General features: G+C 40.4%; 1 protein-coding gene across 1 annotated transcript in view; it reads left to right on the top strand.

The window, feature by feature from the left end:
* The window catches only part of CRYBG3 (crystallin beta-gamma domain containing 3), an 80,805-nt gene that overhangs the window by 28,684 nt on the left and 30,810 nt on the right, over nucleotides 1–21,311 (top strand). The window contains 5 exon segments of the mRNA XM_036381089.2: nucleotides 8,218–10,396; nucleotides 10,398–12,620; nucleotides 13,603–13,650; nucleotides 13,994–14,109; nucleotides 15,071–15,218. Of these exon segments, the coding sequence (XP_036236982.2) occupies nucleotides 8,218–10,396; nucleotides 10,398–12,620; nucleotides 13,603–13,650; nucleotides 13,994–14,109; nucleotides 15,071–15,218 (4,714 nt within the window).

Raw genomic sequence — 21,311 nt, 5'->3', positions numbered from 1 at the left:
AGGAAGATGTAAATGAATTTGTTAATTCTACACTGCAGTGAAATACTGCATTAGGGACTGTCTCTGGTTAGTGAGGAGGTTGCAATGATAAGTGGAAGAGGAATGGATGTTAGATTGCATAATCCCCATTAGAGTTGTATAAAAAAAAGAAAGCCTAAACCAAACAACCTTTCAGATTTCAAAAACCTACCAGATGGTCTCAGATGCCTCTACTCAGGCAACCTCATTCTCCTCATATCCTTAAAGCAATATTTGCTGAAATTCAAGGATATCAGAGTGCTCTGACCTGTAAACTGAGGTTAATTTTGCCCTCAGTGGGAGGTCTGGCACTTGGTAAAGACTTGAGTTTCCAGGCCTTGGGCCAAGGAAAGTGGAATTCATGAGCTCAGTCTGTGGAAGTACATGTTTTTGAGGGACAAAATGTGTAGGTCACATTATTTATTCCTCCATCACCCTGGCTGCTTGGCTCAGAGGTAATCTGTACCTCAAAGGCTTTTGCTCCTTTAATCCCAACAGTGGCAAGTGGTAAAGGAGGAGCACAAAAGACAAGACCATGATACATTTGGCAAAGTCTCTAGACAACAATCTAGAGACAATAATTGCAGCACAGAAGATGGGTGAGGAGAGTTGGGCTCAGTCTCCAGTTATTTCATCCCTCAGTCTTCCATTTCTCTGGGATGGTTGAAGGTTTCTTTGCCTTGAAGAAGTGAAAGGGAGCAAGCAATTGCAAAGTAGGGTATTTGCTACTTAGAGTAGAAAAACCCTCTTACTTAGGTAAGATGGCAGCTTCGGGGTAGAATAGTCCCCTGTGACTGACTGGTAGGTATAAAAGTAAAAACTTTGTGTTTACTCTTGGGTTTTAAAGACAACCTTTAGCTGATGAAATAAGCCCTAAAAATAAAACCATGGAACAGTGGGGGTGCACTTCACCTCATTTCTCATTGCTGAGACTCTACATGAGAGAGATGATGATTTCATGAAGTAGGTGACAAATATAAAACACAGATTTGCCCCATTATCTTTCTTTCCTATAAAGTAAAATTCTTGCACTTTTATATATATTGCCTGTCACAAAAAGCAGTGATTTGTCCTCAAAATTGAGAATGGACTTCCTGCAGTGAATAGCTGCCATCTTCTCAAGAATCCCAGTGATAGTAATGAGTGGTACCTTGTGCAGGTGACTGAGGACAGAACTTTGGTGTTTTCCTCCTGCCCCAAAGACATATGACCCGCATCTGTTCCATTGACTGCTTGCCATTTGTCTATTTTCCACTTGATTTTTTTTTTTTAATATCCAGTAACAATAAGTGGATGTTACAAATAGTGGTGTGCAGAACAATAGTGCTTGTGAAACTGCACAGCTTGTTCTGGACTTCAGCAAGGAGGAGCTTTATTGCATTGCTGAACATAGCTGAAGAGAAAAAAAATCAAAATTTTCCTTACTCTAAATGTTTTGATTAAGTAATCCTGCTTAATACAGTAATACCTGAATTCAGCAAAGTATTTTAAGATCCCATCTTCTTCCTTCTGTTATGAACCTTGTAGATATGGATGTGAGAAAAAACTCAGAACCCCACAACTGCAAGGATTTTCTTCCTGTAGGTAGAAAAAGGGGTGGGAGTGATTTCCAAAGCCGATGCTCAAAACATGCATTTAAATTTCACACCCTACTAAGGGCTAGGTACTAGGAATAACTTAGTGAGAGCATTGCAAGCAATTTCATTCAGAAGGGAGGTAGCCCTAAGGAGAAGGAAATTTCAGTCTGTTTACAGTTCTATTATGTTATACATTAGTGGGTCCTGTGAGGTATTTTTTTATTATTATTTATTTTATTTTTAGGTCCAGTAAACCTGTTGTTATATATCTAATTGATGTATGTTAGTATTAGCAATTAGTATTTCCCACCTTGCTACTGTCAGCAAATCCTGCCCTTTTATTTTGATAGAAATGCATCTGATAAAATCCTTCAAGCTTACATAATTCTCGTTAATAGGTTTGTTTCAGAGCTTGTAATTCTCCTTTGTGTTGCTTGTCAGAGGCAGGCTTGTGGTGATAACAAAACACAGCATTAATTTGTCTGATGGATTTGTTGTGTATTGTGGTTTGATTTCAGTAAGTAGCAACAACATTCATCATTCCCTATAGATGCCTTTGGCAGAAAATCAGGAGTGAATGAACAGAAATTCATCACTTAATTCCAAGCAGTGGTCTCATCAGGTAATTCCTGAGGAGAAGTGGGGAAGCTGCTGCTCCTGTATTTGTTGGTGTTGATTTGTTGATCTTTTGGTGGCTTTCTGGCCATGGAAATGCAGTGTTGTTCAGTTGCTGGTGCTTTGGTGGGCAGGGAGTCATTGCTGAGAGTGACCTGCTGCCACTTTAGGGGAGGCATAAGCTACCTGGGCAGCTCCACCCTTCTAGGTCAGCCAAATACCACCCAAAATTAGAAGGCTGTCCCTGGGGAAGGAGCAGGATCATCCTGCCCCTGATTTCCTGGGTGAACTGTAGAGAGTGGTCACTCTCAGGGCTGTGCTGTGGGAGAAATGCAGACCTCAAAGCATTTCTCTACCTGCCAGAGAGGGGTGCCTACCAGAGATGGGATGTGGTCCAAAGGAAAGGTTCTTGTTGGTGCCAAAGCAAAGATTTTTCTGTTTCTGAAGAATGAAACTTTATATTTTAAGAGTAATTCTTAGCAGATGTGTGATGGAAAACTGAGCTAAATAAATTAAGTCAAAAACTAATTCACTGGATTGTTTTCTTCACTGAACTTTTTTTTTGGTAGAGTTGTTCAACTGTGCAATGTATTCAACTGAGTCAAACCCTTTGCTTTTCCTACCCCACTTGAAGCTGCACTCTTGCTTCAAGAGTGTAAAGGAATGTCCTGGCTTTGATTCCTCATTACATCTCAGAAGAGGCCAAGAGGAGTGGCTTCCTTCAGCCTTAAAATGAGAAACTAAGGGGAGCCCTGTCCTCAGCTGCTGTCCCCAGCTCTTGCACGGCAGCGAGAAGCAGCAGCGGCTCTGCTTGTCCCTGCTCCCTGGGAGGGGCGAGTCCTGGCGCCTGAATCCCAGAGCGGGACAGAGGAAAAGGGAGGGGCAGCAGGTGAGGACAGTTCCCCCAGGCGTGGGGTAGGAAGGCTGGCTGCTGCCAGGTACTGGGGAAGTGGGGCAAGGAAGGGCTAGGAGTGATCCCTTTGTGCTGGTCTTGGTCTCGCAGCCTCTGGTGTTCTGGGTCAGCCTTGATGTGTGCTCTCTTCCTCCAGACTCAAAGAGTGGGTTTTCCCAGATGTGGGAGATAATCAAGAAGTACTGCCCTAAAGGGCAAGGGGAAGGAAAAACATTCCTTCCAAGGTCACAGAGACTGTGTTTGCTTTTATTAAAATTGTCATTGGCTCTTAATTGCCTTATGGAACATTAGCTTTGAAATTTCCTGCAGAATCAACTGCGTGTAAATCACTTTGTTCAATCAAACTTTTGACCTTTTCAAACATACATTGTGACGTCCCAGGACACTAAGTATTTCAGACTGCGGATTTATATCATGAAGCTATCCCCTCTGGCTAAAAAATTTTCTTTCATCTAAGTTGTGTATGGCAACTATTCAGTTAGCCCTCAGTGTCTTTTTTTCAGCAAGTCTTTCATTTTTCCCATTTATTAATACCTTACATGAGCATAGAAACCAGCTGGCTGAGTAAGCTGGGTTCTACCAGAAGGTGTTTCAAAGTGACTTCAGGACATTTCCAAATGAAGTACCTTAACTTCATTTTTTAATATTTTTTTTAAAAGCTGTCAATTAACTATACACTGGAATAAAAGCTAAGTGGAATAAAATTATAATAAACAACAGTGTAATTTTAAGATGGTCAGAGAGGGGTAGCCAGAAGTCACAAGTACCAAATCTAGATGAGTGGTTTTCAGCCTGTAGGCTGCAGATCCCTCTGGTAGCTCCCTCTGTGAGGTCTATGAGAAGTGATTGGGGGAATCATGTACAGATATGCTTGTAAAAGCAGCAGACTGCTGCACTGGAGAGAAAACATCTGGAAGAGTGAGGTAAGAGGGAAAATTCGCCATGGCATGTTTTGAGAGAGGCAGACTGGGCAGCAGTGTCCTGCTGTGGAGATGCACTGTGCTGCCAGGGGTCTGAGATGCTCTGTCAGCCTGTGTGGTCTGCCTCCACCTTTTGGAAAATGTATAGGGCTCTCTGCTTTCTGTATTATTGTGTGGTACAAGCAGGTTTGGAGGGATTGCCATCTCAATTGCAAACACTTGAAAAATGCAGACAATGTGTTCTTTATGGGTGCACTGGATGAGGCATTTAAGGTAGCAGGTTTCTTCCTGCTTCTGGCCTTCCAAATCAACAACACTGTTTTATAACCACTGCCACTTGGGCAAGTTACACAAGATGTCTGTCATATAAGATGTCAGAACATGTTCCCCTCTCCTTGAGTTAGTCCCCCTTTAACTTTTTATATATTTTTCACAATAGAAGAAATATCTACAAGCACCTACTTTTGACAAATATAACATAACTCATGTTGACATCTTCTCTTGTTGCTGTCAAAGTCTTTTGTGAAACTGATTTAAGGCTTTATAGGGAATTGAATGGCTTCCTGTGAGGACAGGAAAGAAGGAATCTCCTACTATTTGAAATATGTGACAAATGCACACTGGGTTCTTTGTATAATCAGGCTTTCATCTGCATCCTCACATGAGCTGAAAAAAAATTTTGCAAGGAGTTTTTAAGGTAAATTCTGACCTGACATTCTTTTGCTGATCAGAAATGAAACAAGTCTCCAGTGACACTATCAGAAGATTTTTTTTTTTGTGGCACAGCCTGCTTCTAAATTTGTTTCATAAGACTTACAGCTGAGTTGCTGGTGTTGCATAGGAACATGGGTTTTCATTTTTTAAATGTCTTGTTGCATGGGAGCATTCAGAGTGAATATGCTTCTGTGTGCTCTGCAAGGAAATGCATTAGGACTAAAAGGTTGCTGATAAAATTTTTTATAACATGCTGAGGAGCAAATTCTTTATCAAAGGTCAGGGACCCTGAAGTTGCCTTGTCTGTGGAGGATAGATTGGTTCTGGTTGAAAATAAAGCTCACTGACAAAAGTCTTGTGAAGCCTGCAGGAGAGCAGAGCTGTGTGTTGGGAGACCCTGGCACAGGCTGGGGCTCTGCAGCTGCAGAGGGGCTGGAGCCAGTGCTCCTCAGATGTGGGTTTGTGCACAATTCTCCAAGGGGCAAAAGGCTTGGAGTCTTCTGACTTCAGATTGCTCAACTGGAGCATAAAATTCCCTCAGAAGACAAATGGAGAGCAAAAAGAATTGGGAGAAATTATAAAGGTTGCCACATAGGCAAAAAGAAGCCTCTGAGTATGGTTTTTTTTTGTCTGGCCTTCTGTAATAAATGTTGGGGGGATATGTAGTTCCAGTCAGTGTAGATATAGAACCCAATCATGCTGGCTTCTCCTTGGCATCCCTTCTGAAAAATTTACCTATTCATCCCATATCTGGATGCTTTGGGTTTCAGAATTTCTGAGTTCACATAAAAAATTCAAAGGCAAATTTGGGTACAGAAGACAACTGGAAAGGTATGTTCCAGGTTTCTTCTGGAATACTGGTTCTCAGCACATGTTTGTACATAAATCTGAATTCTCCCCACTGCATATCACACAAAAATACCAACCATGAAGTAAAAGACACTCAGTAAAAGCTAGTTCTTGTCAAGCTGTTGATTCATAGTCATGCCTTGGTTTTGGTGGAAATGAGTGTTTGGCATCTTGCAATACCATTTACGTGCTCACTTCAAACGTGTCATTACAGTTGGTCTGTACAAGAATCCATAATTTTTTTTTTTTCTTTTGGAGAAATGGTACCAATATGTGTTCTGCTTGTTTTCTTAAAAGAAATTTCATCTGGATTCAGGGCACTTGTAGGCCAACTTTTTATTTTTGAGGTTGGGCAAAGTATAGAGGAGCTGCAGTTTGTAAAAGCTTAATAGTGATTATTTAAAGCAGGAAAGGTTATTCAGTGAGGTTAATTCTAAATAAGAGCATGATCAGGTCTTACATTCTTAAGACTTATTTTTAGTATGACTCTGATTGATGCTGAGTAAATATACTGCACTGCAGAACTCAACTCAATCCTTCCCCTCACATTTTTAGGATCTCTGGAGTTTTAGAAAATACATGAATAAAATTTTCTGTAGAAAGCAATAATATTTTTTACTACCTTTTTTTCTCCACTGTGTTTTGGTTTTTTTTTTCGCTCAGAAATGTTTATGTTTCTTTGGAGGATTGTGAATCCTCAATTCAGCCATTTTTACAAATGGAGTGTGTGATGTTTAGCAGCTACCACTGCTGGTATAAACCAAACTGGTGCTATAGAAGGCTAAATGTAGGCATCTAACTTGGCAACTTGAGAGATGTGCTATTTATACTGGACTTTCCTGTTTCCTCTGTGACTTAATATACCTGGCCAACAAACCCTATATTGAGCTTTTGCTCCATCAGAGATGACAGTGAATTTAATCCCAATACAAATCAAGTTCTCACAAAGTCTGAATGCCCACATTAATATATTTTGGCATTAGCCTAAAGGTACTTGACAATGTAAAACATGCATATAAATGACTGTTTATATATCTCTTTTAATGTTTATGCATTTGAATAATTCCACATTTAGTTCACTTGTACTCTGTGTATATTCTTTACTTGTGATTTTAAATAGCAATAAGTTGTCTCTTCAAAATAAAATTAAAAGTGAAGTAAGAATCTTGACCTCTAAAATCTTGCCAGAAAATAGATTCTATTTTTAGATTGGTGAATCCATTCCATTTTTTTAGAGAATATATGCTCAGAATCCATACAGATGAGATTTGAAGTTACAGTTACTCAGTGATACTCCGATGTTTCACTTTCCTTAGTAAATTTATTTTTTATTTCTTACTAAAATTATTTGTTCTCAACTCTAGAGCTGTAACAACTTCTAAACAAATTGTACAAATTAGGGAAGATGCAAAGAGCTTTTAGAAGCTATTAAGCTATCTTTGTATGTCGCAATGCTTTTATATTAGAAATCAAAATCTTAGCCAACACCTTTTTTTGTTGTTGTTTTTTTGCCCAAGAGAGTCTCCTGAAATGAGTAGGACAATTTTCCAGACAGCTGAATGGCTGATTCCAGCATTCCCTGTGTTATCAGATATAGGGCAGACTTTGAAAGGGTTTCTTCTTAGTTTAAGTGGAGGCTGAGGCAGAAGGGAGTTCAAGTCTAGTCTGAGCATCTACTTTGTCTTAAGGTGAAGAATGGAAAAGCTGACAGTGACTGATTTTTGCAAGAATTCTTTAACAGGCGGAAAAATAGGGGGGAAAGAGAAAAGCATTTGAAACAAAGGTGAGTATTTGTGATGTCTCATAGTTTTAAGAAAGGGGAAAAACTTCAGAAAATTGAAAGTGACAGGCTTTGAACTTATTTTCAGTATTATGAGAAAGAGCAGTGAAGGAGCGGGATCACAGTTCCTCTGTGGTGTTTCTTTCATTTCTTAGTTTTTTCATTCACTGTTTTTTGCTCCTAAATTTAAGACTAATGAATAGCTAGATCTATCAATTCCTTGTAAAATGTCTAGTTTTCCCATTTTGGTATTCCCTCCAGGTCTTCATTCTTACCCATTCAATCTCTTTCCTTACTACGCTGTGGTTCAGAAAAGCATCCCCTGTTATATACTTCCTTTTTCCCCATGTTTTTCTCCTCTTCCTCCTGTTTTTTGACAATATGTTAGAACTTGGGTAAAAGTTTAAATTTCAATTCAATATTTTAATGAACGTTAGTACAGTAAATTTTCTTCAGTTTTAATGTGTAGCATCAAACATCTTCAAAACAGGATGATTGATTATGTCTCTGCAAATGTTGCCTTGCAGTGACACTTGTCAGAATTCCCTTGCCTGGTACAAAATAAATGATAGAAGTTGCTTAAGCCAGCATCTACTTTTTTACTTAAACTATAAGTTGTCTTTTTTGATAAAAGGTGGTGTCCATATCATTTGTCACACAAACCTCTATTCAGCAGAAGAGGGAGGAAAATAGTGTTGAGTGCAATCTATGTTTTGTGCTAACCTGTGGAATGAAGCAGTATTTTACATCATCTACAGCTAGTGCTAAACTTTATTATTATGCCAGCAGTTTATTTTCTGTCCTGTCTGATATTGATGATCCTTGTTCCAGGCAGACACGACGGAAGCTGGAGGCACCCGCAGTCACATATGCAACATATCGGGGTTCTGCAAGGATCAGGCAGCTCCTGAGGAACCAGTCAGAAACTGGAAAAGGAGAAAAAAGTCCTGAGAACAGAAATGCTTCAACAGTCAAAGAAAATGGAGAAGTCCAGACAACTCTGTCTGTGAAATCAGGATGCCTAATAGAAGAAAATGGAAGAGATGAGGGTAAAGATCACCAAGATGATGCCATGTTAAATTCTTCTGCAGTTAGAGTGGGAAGCAAACAGTCTGGTAAAGCTCAGCATTGCTTGGGCAGAAGTAAACATGAAAGAACTGCAAAGGCCACAACTTCATCCACTGAATCATGTCATGAGTTGCACTTAAGAAATGCACCTACTTTAGGTGCAACAAAAGTTAAAAGGACGTATTCACTAGATTCATTATTGCCATTTAGTGGTAGAAACAGTGGGATCCTAACCAATTCCACTTCTCAGAGTACTCATTCCCTTAAAGTCACTTCTGCAAATGACTTGGTTGGAAAAGAAGATGGACTGCCAGGAGAAGCAGAAACTCTCTTTCAGACAGACAAAAATGCCACTTCTAAGTTTGATAAAGAAAATCATTGTAGTAAATGTAATAAAGAGTCCCCAAAAGAAATACAGGGTAATTGTTTACATTCACCTAAGTCAAAAAGAAAGACTGTTAACAAAGAACTGCAAGAGGGGAAGGGAGAATTTTGCTGCAATCATCAAGTGAATAATCACTCAGAGCAAACATTGGATGTCCAGAGGCTTCATTTCAGTACCACTACATTTCAGCAGAAAGCAGATCAGCAGACCAGGAGTGACAATAAAGATGGTGATCCAAGAAATGGTGATGCACAGAAAATTGTCACTTCACTCAGCATGGAATCCAAAGGAAGAAAGTGCTTGGCCACAGGCAATCTAACTGCTTCGGTGTCATTTATTGGACATGATGAAGATACAGTCATGGGCAGGGGGACTTGTAATGAAGAGCTGAGTGGGTCAGGGAAAGCAGTGCATGTACAAAATGGCCATGGGCTAATCCACATGGAGAATTCTAAGGATACTGCCACACAGCAGACTGGTTTTCCTTGTCCAGGAAAGGAGAGTGAGGAAACAATGAAGGTTTTGTCTGAGGTTGCAGTGGAAAACCTTGCCAATGTGTCACCATGTGCACATGGATGTCAAAGTGTGAAAACACATTTTGATGAGCTGGCAGTGCTTCCAACCCACAAGTCTACCTCTATTATGGTTCCTCATTCTGCCTTGAGATCTAAAGGAAAGCCTTTGACCAACCATTCTGCTTTCACCTGTGAAAAAGATGAAGTAGACTTAATTTCTGAATCTCCACCTGTTTCTGAAAGCAGGTGCATTAATTTTTCTTCCAAGAAGGAAAACAGCAATACACTTAGGCTATCACCCACAGTAATTGATTCTTCATCTGACAAACAAGGAAAAATCCTGCCTTCTGCCACTAACTCTGAAAATGGCCAGATTGGTGCTTCTGAAAAGGACGCCTTTATTTTTCCAGCTGCAGAGTCTGGGAGAATAATCCCTGTGAACAGGATGACCAAGGAGCCACCTTGCTCAAGAGACCTGAGAACTTTGTGGCCAGCAAATTCTCTGGAAACTGAGATTACTCCTCCTGTGCCTGATAGCTGTGCTGATGGAGTAGATGCAGAGGCTGTTTGCATCTCCAGGCCCACTTCTCCTCCTCTGGTATCCAGAGAAGCCTCCAGTCTTCCTGTTTCTGCCTTGCAGATGTCTAGCACTGGTCAGGGGAGCAGTAATTCTTCCAGTCACAGAGCTAGTGATGGGGCAGATGAGGCCTTTTGCACTCAACAGGCTGACAGCAGTGTCCTGGCAGAGGCAGTGCCATCACCCATCTGTCCCTTGATATCTTTGGAAACTGCGTCTGAGTCAGCCCGTTCTGAGACTGTCTGCAGGGATGCTGTGGGACAGGTGATTCTTGGTGCTTCTGCTCCTTTGGAAGCTCCTTCTGGCCAAAAAACTGCTGCACCTGCCCAGGCAAATGGTCTCTGTTCTGGGAAAGGACAAGAATGTTCTTCTTTCCCAGATGCTGCTGTTTTGCTGAAGAAAGCTGAAGAAGTTGTGGACTTGGTTTTACACTTGGCTACAGAAGAAATAATAGCAAAAGAAGGCCTTTGGTGTCTGCCAGCTTTGTGGGAGCAAGGATAGTTTAATAAATATGGATATTACAAATTATCAGAAGGCTGAGAGTGTACAGCTGGCAGCAGGAGAAATCCAGTCAGCTGTGCAATCATTAGAAGATTTTAATGAGCCCAGTGGAGGAGGCTCATCTTCGTTTACAGGAAATGAAAGAGTGGATACAAATAATCAAGATGAAAAGATACTCTCTTCCATTCCTGATAAAATTGACCTACACAGGGCACTAGAACTAAAAGCAAAAGAAACAGTTGATGGTGTCATTAACTCAGCCATACAGAAACTGGCATCCAATCAGCAGCAAGGCACTGAGAGGAAAACACTTTCTGGAAATGTTCAGCCTAAACCTGAGGCTGAAATGCCAAAGACTTTAAGTCTGGATATGAAGTTTCCTGCCAACACTCAGGAACCAACAGAAGTGGTTGCAACTCAGACTGTAGCTGTAAACTGTGAAAAGACAGATTGCTCGGGTCCTCCTTTGCTTCCAAATTGTATGGAAAATGGCATAGGTTGTCCCCAAAAAGATGAAAAAGTAGCAAATAATGAAATTACTCCTCAAACAAATGGATTTCTTCCCTCTGGCAGTTTAGCAAGGCCAGAATCAGATCTTCTGACACCAGCAGAAGAGAGGCACAATGGAAGGGTGTGTGACCATCTGGCTGCAGCGGAAATGTGTGGCCAAGTATCAGCAATAAGTAGAAAATCTGATGGAACTCTACATTTTATAGATAGAGATGCTGCTGTGGCTGAAGAAACACTTTTGCCATTGCAGTTAAAAGGTTCAAGCAATAATACAAATATGCCAGAGTGCACACTGCTGCTAGCTGCAAATGTTAATTTGTCATCTTTTATATGTGGTGAAGAATGTATCAGCCTGCAGAGTGACTCCAAAGATAAAAGCAGCCCTCAGATGTCTCTGGAAAGCAATGCAGAGGATAGTCTGTATGAACACTGTGGGAAAGAGGCTGCAGAGGAAGTACCTGTACAAGTAGAAGCAACCTTACAAAATTCCAAGGCAGTGGAGAGTGAAGAGGAGCTAGTAGAAGGGGCAAATACTGGAGCAGAGGTTAATTCTGGGTTAGATACACAGTCCAAGGTACCTGAACCATCTGTTCCTGGAGAGGCCAGTGAAGGGAAACACTGCTTCAACACAGTCTTTGCCCAAAATAATGGGAATCTGAAGCTGGCACAAATCAAGGGTCAAGACATGGAGAGAAATGATCAGCTTGAAGAAAATGGCCTGGACTGCAGCAATGACATGAAGGAACCAACAGAACTTTTGGCCTCTTCTCCACTAATTGAACAGTGGGAAAACAATTCTTTTACCATCATTTATGAAGGTGCTCTTCAAACTGAGAACAAATCCGTCTCAACTGATGAGATGCAAACTTGTTCTCTTTCTCCTTCTGATTTGCCTTCAGATGATAGAGATGATCTAAGGCATGCTAGAGCAAGGCACAAGCAGGAGTCAGTGTGTCGTTTTGGGCAGGACAGCAAGGTGAGCGAAGCAGCAGAGAGCCGAGGCTCAGAGTCCTTCCTGAGCGTGGAGGCCAAGCGCTACAGGGTTTATCCTTTCTCTCTGTCCCCCATCTACGAGGACGACAGCTCCCAGGAAGATGTGCTGTCCACAGACGTGTCTCCAGAAAGCCGTGCTGGGGGAGTCTCCAAAGACAGCTCTGAGCACGCTTCTGTGCTTTCCCTCCTCCAGTCGGTGTCCGAGCGCCTGCAGTTCACTGCCCGCTTCAGCAAAGAGGAGGAGGACGAGGAGGATGGGGTGGAGGAAGAGGAGGAAGAACCTTCATATGAGGAAGATATTCTTGATGTTGAGAGAGAAGACAACTGCCTTTCCAGTCAGTGCAGAGGGAATTTTAACGCAACCCCTCAATCAAATGACCAAAGTAGATCTTTTCTTGAACAATCATTTCTTCTTTCAGAAGAGCAGCTTGACTCACAGGAGCAAACAGAGCAGTTTCCAGACGTGTCTTCTCCCAGTCAGACACCTTGTAAACCACTTCCAGAGAAAGCTGACGCTGCTGTAACACAGCCTCCTACAAGTGTGTACTACCAGTACTTGAAATCTGCCAGAAAAAGCTCTTCTGAAAAGGAGCCCAGGTTTGGAAGCTTTCTTCAGGATATGCTGCAGCCAAAGATTCACTGGTTTCAAAACAACACTGTGCCAAAACTGGGAGAATTGACAGCGGTAAGATGTCATGTCACATGATATTTATAATCAAAGTGATTAGCCCAGATTCAGAGTTCTCGCCTCCCTATCCTCCTTTCTACCTTTTAATTAAGTTTTTGTCATAAAAAGTAATCAAAAGTTTTTATCAGAAGTTATTAGGCTTTTTTTTCATAGTTTAAAAAAAAAAAAGTCTTCTGATAAAATAACTTTTAAAAGATAAGTCTTGGTTCAGCACACAGCTGAAAGTGATTTAACTGTAAAACAGAATACGTGAACAGAAGGTAAAATAGGGAAATATGCATAATAAAAAGTCTCTATTATAGCACAAGACAGCACAACTCCTTGTTAAGGACATATCAACCTGAAGATGATGGAATTGTCTTTTATATGAAAATTGTTCTTTTGCTTCTTTCACTTCTGAGATTAATAGAGTTGTCTTGTCAAAAAAATATCAGCTTACTGGGCTCTTTGATTGTTTCATCACAGTGTCTTCTACAAACTATAGCTCACTTAGCAAGTAGATAACATAGCTGCTTCCATAGATTGGGATTTCTTTTTTTAGTTTGCTTAAAGCAATGGCAAATGAGGATATGGAAAGAGTTCTTCCCCTATTTAGAATCTGAAAGTGCCACATTGACCAAGTGTGTAACTGAAGAAGTCTTTCCACGATGTTGTGAATACTCCAGTCTGTGTTAGATGTATCTTTTGTTCTTTTCTCTGTTAAGAAATGCAGTTTATTTTTTGCTGGGAAGGGGTAATACATTTGTAAAGGTTATAACTTCCATGACAGCTCTTCCTTTCTAGCACATGCTGCTTTCTGCTGATTGACCCTGTTAAATAATTTACACCAGCTCTGAATGGCAGTGAAACAAATCTTGCTTTTTTCTACTAAAGACAGTTGTGGACGTGTACAGGAATAGTGGACCCAGAATAATCTGCCTGTGTTTTGTGTCACTGTTGTAGCTGTTAATAGTTGTTTGCCATGTCCTTTTAATTTCAGAACCTCATTGACAGGTCAAGTCTCAAATACAACCCAAGACCAGGGAAGGTAAGCAGAGTTTGTGTCATATAAATCAAGATGATACATGGAATAATTTGTAATACTGCAATTTTTGAAAGGAAAGCATCTAAAGTTGTTAGTCTAATTTTCTGTATTTTTATGTATTAATAGCATGTGCTTCCCCCAGCTAATAGTGAGAATATATTATTTAAAATCCTGCCACTAGTAATTTTACTGTCTTTCTCAGCAACTGTTCTCATTGAGTAGTGTTTCATAAAGGAAGAAACTGTGCAGCCTCTCAGTTGAGTGGGCACAAATTGCAAGCAAAAAAAACTAACTGTGCTCTGTGTTGAAATGGGCCCTCATTTGCATGCATTGTGTATTGTTTCAGATTATTATTTATGATACTTGTGGCAACAAAAGTAAACAAGAAGTTCATTCAGATGTGCTAGATGCCTCATCATGGATCTTTCCCATTGGAACAGTACTTAGGATAATTAGAGGATGGTAAGAAATCCAGGTCATATTTAAATAGAGTCTTTCCAAAAGACTGCCTGTGTGTTCCTCTTCTGTTTTTATTTCTTTTATTTATGACACATGACCCATCTGCAGTAGTGTCTTTTTCTTGCTTTATAATTAGACTGAAACCAGTGAAAAAGCATAAAACAAAGTTTAAATGCTGCACTAAAAAAATACATTGTTTCTCCTGGGAGCTGGCTTCAAACAGCAGTTTCTAATAGAGCCACAAGTGAGTTTAGAGCTCTTGCCTGAAGTGCTGAGCCAGTGCAGCCATAATCATGGCTAGAAATATGTGTACTAAAAAAAAAAGGTGGATTTTTACAGTTCAGTTTCATTATACAGTAGCTGATGCAAAAGGACCATGAAATGAACATTCTCAGCTGCTGGTTTTAATGTGGCATTGAAAGGAATGTGGCTACTGAAGGATATATACAAGGACCTTAAGTTTGCAAGTGTTCCTCAATTTGCTTTGGGAAGCTGGGACCAGGTCTGTGTCAGTTGTTGCATTGGAATTTAATTGGTGTGGCTTACAGGGAATGTTTCTGACTGTCAGCCATGCATGTCACATTTATGCAGTTTTCAGGCAGCCTTATGTGGTTTTGCATACATTTCTTTCACATCCTAAGGAATTCTGAATGCCATTATTAGTATGTTTTCTGCCTTTCATAGTGTCTGCCTGAGCAGGACACGTTTTGATGTGACAGTTAGTATATTTGGCCTGGTAAAATAAGGCTGCTCATTCACATTGTAGTTTAGCTGCATTTTTATTTTATATTTTGTCCTGGAGAAGAACTGTGTATTTTACTTTGCAATACCAAAGTGAATTTGACCACTGAGGGACAGCATAAGAAAGATATGATATTTGTCTTGGTAAGAAAAGCTTTTTCCTGGGCTTTCCATCAGATATGCTCTACCAGCAATGACTCAGTTGATTTTATCATTATTGCAGTTGGATTTTTTATGAGAAACCAAAGTTCCAGGGTCGAAGACATGTACTAGAAGAAGGAGAGGCTGTGCTGGATCACCTTTGGGATCTCCCAGGCATAAAACATCATCGAAGAAACCTCACAGTTGGTTCCATCAAACACGTAACAAAGGTACAGACTTTCTCCACAATATTCTCACATGCATAATTGATTTGTTGGTCACACTGGTGTATTACCAGCAATGGACACTGTGTGTGTGGTGTTCCTGACTTTATTCAAATTTGCTGTGACTCAGTTTTTTCACTTTCTAGGTGATAAATTCCAGGGCTTTTGCTGACCTAAATTTCCCTTTCTTCCTGAGTTACTGAGCAGGTGGATTATGTTTCTTTTCCACCACCCTCATGTGACACAGACTCCCCTGCTTTTAGATGTTTACCTGTCCAGTTATTTGAAATTAAATGGAATCCATTCATATTTTTGAAGAAGTTTTTATCTTAAGCTGTCTGCTGTGTCTGTATGGCTTCTGCTTCAGTAGTAGTTGGGTTTCCAATCCTGTTTGTACAGTGTAGCCTCCAAAAACTTCTGCCATTCCCTCTGCAGCTTTTGTGCCATCTGCATCTCCACTTAGACCAGCAGCACACCTACAGCATATAGCTCTGCCTGCAGCCTTCAGTTTAGAAGGCTTTTTGTTGAAAAGATAAGAATCAAATGTCTAAAACTAAATATAATGCATCCGTTGTTATTCAGTGAATGAGGAATATATTTTCCAGATCTTGTGATTTAAGAAGACTTAGTGGTCTCATTGTTCAGTGTAACATTCCAGTTGCTCACAGGGCAGTGGCCCTTGCTGTGACTGGATTATCATTTGTATCACAATGTGAAAGATTTCCAGTAAAGTGGTTTCTCTGTTTTCTGTTGGTATAGAGGTCATTTTAAAATTGATAACCTTTTTGTCATCAGTACAGGGGCATAACGTCATAACAATTAGAAATAGTTTTTCATTCTCTGAAAAAACTTAAAAATTAATTCATTCAAAAAAGGCTGACTGAAGGCAAGAATAATTAAGTTAACATTATTTGAGCGAAACATATTAAAAACCTTTGATCAATATGCAATAGGGATGTTGATCAATAATGTGGAAGACAACTAAATAAATGAAGGTATTCCACAATAACAGCCAATAAGGGAAGCTGGGTGGCTCTTGGCTATGAAAGAAGACTCTTGGATAGGAAAGATACTTGTTTAACTTCATCGTGCTTGATAAAAACCTTTGCAGTACAGCTAAATAGCTTTGACTTTTGTTCTTCTTCCAGTCTGTGATTCATTTATGTAGAACACAGATGGAAAGCTTTGTTACTTTACTCTAGTTCAGTAATCAACACTTTCCTCGTGTAAATTAAACCTCTGGCAGGTATGGTTGGTAAGTTTAGTGCCCTCACCAGCCAGGTTTTGTCCTCTACACCTTGATTCATGAAGGCATCTCTACTTTTATAGGTTGTTTTTTAGCTGCTGTGGAACTGCTTTTGGAAGGTAGTTTCCCAAAGTGCTACCTTATTTATTTATTTTTGTGGAAAATATAGGCTTTGTTTTATTTGACAAATAGTGGATTCTTTTTCAGGCAGCTCGTGTGTGTTTTACTGCCTTTTCTTTTTCATAGGCTGTCAGTGTCTTTTCTCCAGGGTAGTTTGGCCATACTGGCTCCATGTCCATGTTGTCTGACTTGTCTTCCAATTTTTTAAGTAGTTTTTTTAATGGCTGCTCAGTTGCTGTGAGTTAACAGATTTGAACATTGACTAAATATTTGAGAAGAAAACAGCTTGCCAAGAAGAGCAGAAACAGTTTTTTACTAAGGAAACTGTAGGAGGTACATTTAATTTTTTTTTTTACTAGCATATTGTCTGAAGAACAGTCTGCCAGTAGCCTTGTGCTCTTGATTTGGCTTCAAGCCTCCCCAAAAAGCAGAAGTTCTGTTAACTTTTTGGTTATCTTGTGGCCTGGCTTACCATGGATATGCATTAGGTGTATCCATGTGTATTTAATTTCAAGAAAATTGTGGGAAAGAGATTCCAAAGAAACAGATTGTGCAACCAGTAAAATGAGACCTGTCTGAAATGATGTGGAGATTGATTTCCTCTATGACACAAGCCAAGGCCAGCAAAGTCTGCCTGCACACCCAGGTTCAGTGCAGCTCCTGCAGCACAGTCTGTTTAGCCAGGTCATTTCTCTAGCCTACTGTAAATACTTATTTTGACTTTTTCTGCACGTTGGGCTTTTTTCCTATCTGTTTCTGGAAACCCAAAGAGAATGCAAAAATAAGAGCCAAGAAGAGTTCCTGACACCTCCATTCTGGAACAGTCTTGTGAACCACTGTTTTGCAAGGTGACAAGGGATCTGAAACAGCAATGTAAAATCACTGTCTGCAAGACGGTTAGGCAGGGATTACCTGGGTTCCTTGTGGAGTCTCCTTAAGCAAAGCTCTTTGTAATGGGATTGTTCACACTATTACATGACGGGTGTGTTTCTTTTGTTGTGTGGTTTGCCAGGTGAAAAGAAGCTAATAATTTAAGCAGGGACTTTGTCAGATGCCATAGGAAGACACTCAGCAGCTTCAGATGGTCTCATTTGCTGGCTGGTTCTTTACAGGACAGTAATAATTTATTTCCTTTGTATGATTTTATTTGCCACCCCTGCTGAGTTCTGTAGCTGGGTTTGGTGGTGGTGAGTGGTAGCAAGAGTGGTACAGTGCTGGAGCACTGGGAGCAAGAATTATGAATGGGTAAAAAAGCCTGGAGGACCAACAGGTCCAAAAAAAAAAAAAAAAAACCAACCAAAAAAAACCTCCAGAAGCAGATAGCATCCTAAAGACAAAATGTGTATCTAAAGTAAAATGGTGTCTAGACATTACAAAGCAATCATGTTAATACCAGAACTAATTAGACCTGGTTTTCAATAGGCTCTTCTCTCATCCTTGTTTTGGCATTTCCTTTAAGAAGCCAGACTTCAGTCATTCTTTGTCCTGCTGTTGACACAAAACTACCCCAGTTAAACAGGCTGATTTGATCACCACAGCTGGCAGATCTAAGGAGAAGACTCAACAGTGCTGAGTTTATTTAGCCCTGCTGGAGCTGTAATCCTAGACCCAGAAGAAGAATAAACAACCTTGAGGGGGTCAAAGACTTTAGGTCTCTCACTTCTGCTGGACCTCTTGGTCAGGCTAGAAAAATGTCAGAGATGCTTGCTACTGAAGAGGAATATTTAGTGCTAAAGGCTTAAGGGTTGTGTTAATCCTCTTCAGAAGGAGCTTTCCCCTTTTTGCTGAGGGCCATGTTACTCTTCTGGAGGTGTCTGTAAGTGTTCCACTGCTTTGTAAACATCCCAGCTCCCTAAAGACCACGAGGGAAGCACAGGCTTTCCAGGATGACTGCGTGGAGGCAGGAGGATGATACCACAGAGTAAGGCAGGCAGAGAGGGATGCCTGGAGGCTGTGATCTACCTAAGCATTTGCTGGTTGTGTGTTATCACTGGAAATGAGCTCAGCTGCCTAATGTGTTTGCCCTCCTTTTGATTCTGGTTTTGCCTGATGTGTCTGTAGGACAGTGAATGCTCTGAGTTTGGACTGCTTGTGATGGAGGGTGGCACAGTTTAGGGGGTGGGTTTAGTGAGGAAACGTTCCAGTTTGGGATCTGGGCCGGAATACTGTGGTAGCAGTTTTGCATGATAATAATTGTGCATGTCTGTGTGTGTATCTTATTTCCAAATCTTGACGCCTTGCAGGTGGCTGGGCTTTAGACTGAAGGATCTCCACCTGACTGCTGTCATATTTGTGTGGTTTTCATTTTGTTTCTAAAGATGGTGGCTTCATTGGGAATGTTGAAGGAGCCTCTGAAAGTTATGAGGGCTGTTAAATATGCCCAGGCAAATATGAACATGCTGGGGCCAATATTTACCAAGCTAAATTTGCATGCTTTAATTGTATAGATTAATGGCATGGCACAGAGTGTACATCTGCAAATATATAGCAGTTCATCTCATACAGTAATAATAAATGTTACCATTCTCTGCAGTCTGTGCATCAGTACAGGTAAATTGAACTCCATATTTAAGTCAAAATGTGTATTTCTGACTTTAAAAAAATGTGCTTAGAAAATATGATGTACTTCTTGCTCGACCATGTTACCACCTTTAAAAATAAATATTTGAATTGGTTTTGATGAAAACCTCAGTTTATTGTGTGGCACTTTATGAACGAAATTTGTGGACTTAATCTAGAACACGCACAAAAATACAATCACTATGAGTAGAGGTTTTTTATTGCTTTCAAATCTGGCTGGATAGAGATGGTGATAAATAGGAGAGACTTTAATATGAGTGTTTGTGCTTTACCTCCCCTGGTACATTTGTCATCTCTTGAGCTGGAGACTGCCTCATGAGCTTCAGAGTCAGGAGAGCAGACTTGAAAAGAGCTTACAGACTGCCTTTTTCCAATCTTAAATGAAAAACAAAAACAAAAGCCTCCTACTGAATTAAAATTAAGCATATTCCATCTCCTATTCTGTCTCAGCCCTCAGGCAGAGACTTTTATTTTGCTACTTGTCTAGTCCTGTAGATACTTAGTTTCAGAATTTATCTGAAGCCATTAGGAGTCTGGCATCATTATTTGTGGAATTCTTCTAGGTGCAACTTCCAATTTTCCGGATCAAGCTTTATTACTGAATTTATGAATTTCAGCCTTCTTACATATCAGATATTTTTAGAAAAAAAACCCACAGACTTCAAATGTTTCACAACTTTGATTTACTAAGATACATATATGTGTGAGAACTATTGGGAGATTTTATTTTTTTTTAAATCTTGTCTAGCAATGCGCTTAGAATTGAGGAACTCCATTAGCATGTTCCCATAAAACAGCATTGTACTAGAAAGTCTTTTTTCCTGGTTTTTCTGGGTTTGTTAATCTGAAAACAAAAATTCCAGTGTTGCAGTTTCTGCTCTAAAAACAGAGAGTGAGCATTGTTTGTAAGATACAATACAGAGGAAACGTGACTGTGCAGGAGGGAGAGTTGCCAAGGCAGTATTACTGTGTTACCTCAGGTCTCAGGAGGAAAGTGAAACAATATCCTGAAGTGCATCCATTCTAATTGCCACAGTTAGTGCTGACAATTCAATAGCTAATTAAAAAATACTGTGAACCAAGAAGTGGGATGTTACCCCATGAAAACTCCTCTAAAAACCCATGTGCAAAAGGAGAGCGCTGCAGGTGCTGTCACGAGATGAGGTGCTCTAGCTTCCAGGGCTTTTGGGCCCTGTTGCTGGGTTTCCCTGCAAGCTCTTGTGTTTTTCCTTTCAGAAACCACAGTCCATGCAGGATCTCTGTCATGGTGTGCCCCTCCCAGGTCCTCCCCAAATCCAGAAATAGGTGCTTCCCTGGGGGGCACCTTCAGAGACCACCACTCCTCCCTCTGCTCTAGCACATGTGAAAAGGGCATCTTCCTCCAGCCACGTTAGGATTTTGGGAATCTTGGTATGCTGTTCAAGCCTTCTATTTTAAAGCAAATGGGCTTGTGGGTGAGGAGGAGAAGGGGAAGTGTTCTGGGAGGTTATGGCTGAGAAGTGAGGTTTTCCAGCTGCACACGTGAGCTGCCTTCCACTGGTCCTGAACACCCTGCTGAAGCAGGGACTTGCAGATCCTCCTTGGTTCACGATGTGTTTGAGTGCTGGGGAAGAAAGTGTTTGCAATGCATGTTATATAAATACTGCAAAATGAGGGTGGCTCAATAAAATCCCTGCAAATTCTAGAGAGGAGCATGTGGTCAACAGGTTTGTTCTCCAGCGTGGTATCTCTCAGTAGTAAACCTCCAGTAATGAAATTTCCTGTTACCTGTGTGCTAACAGGAAAATTGCTAAAGTGCCTACTTAACAGAATAGATGTTTTTTAATACTGATCTTTTTTTCCTTCTTCATCTAAAATGCTGCAGATTTATTTAGCACAACAAAAACATTGAACTCATATGGCTTGATACTGTAGTTGGATTCTGCATTACAGAACTTAATTGTCATGGAGGGGTGGAGGTGGAAATGTAGTGGATATTTCTGGAAGATTTTTGGTGATGCATGCATCATGTGTGTGATGGAAGCATTGCCTTTTAAAAAAGAAGTCAGTCTTATAATGCTGTTCAGTCATTTGGTTGGAGAATATTTAAACTGGCCTTTATGCAAATAGCCTGACAGCCATAAATTTCTTCTTTGAAAATTAGTGGGAGCTGG

Source organism: Molothrus ater, chromosome 2 (genome assembly GCF_012460135.2).
Source record: "Molothrus ater isolate BHLD 08-10-18 breed brown headed cowbird chromosome 2, BPBGC_Mater_1.1, whole genome shotgun sequence".
Taxonomy (NCBI): domain Eukaryota; kingdom Metazoa; phylum Chordata; class Aves; order Passeriformes; family Icteridae; genus Molothrus; species Molothrus ater.
The sequence above is the reverse complement of the archived record's forward strand: the minus strand, read 5'-3'. Positions and strand labels throughout refer to the sequence as shown.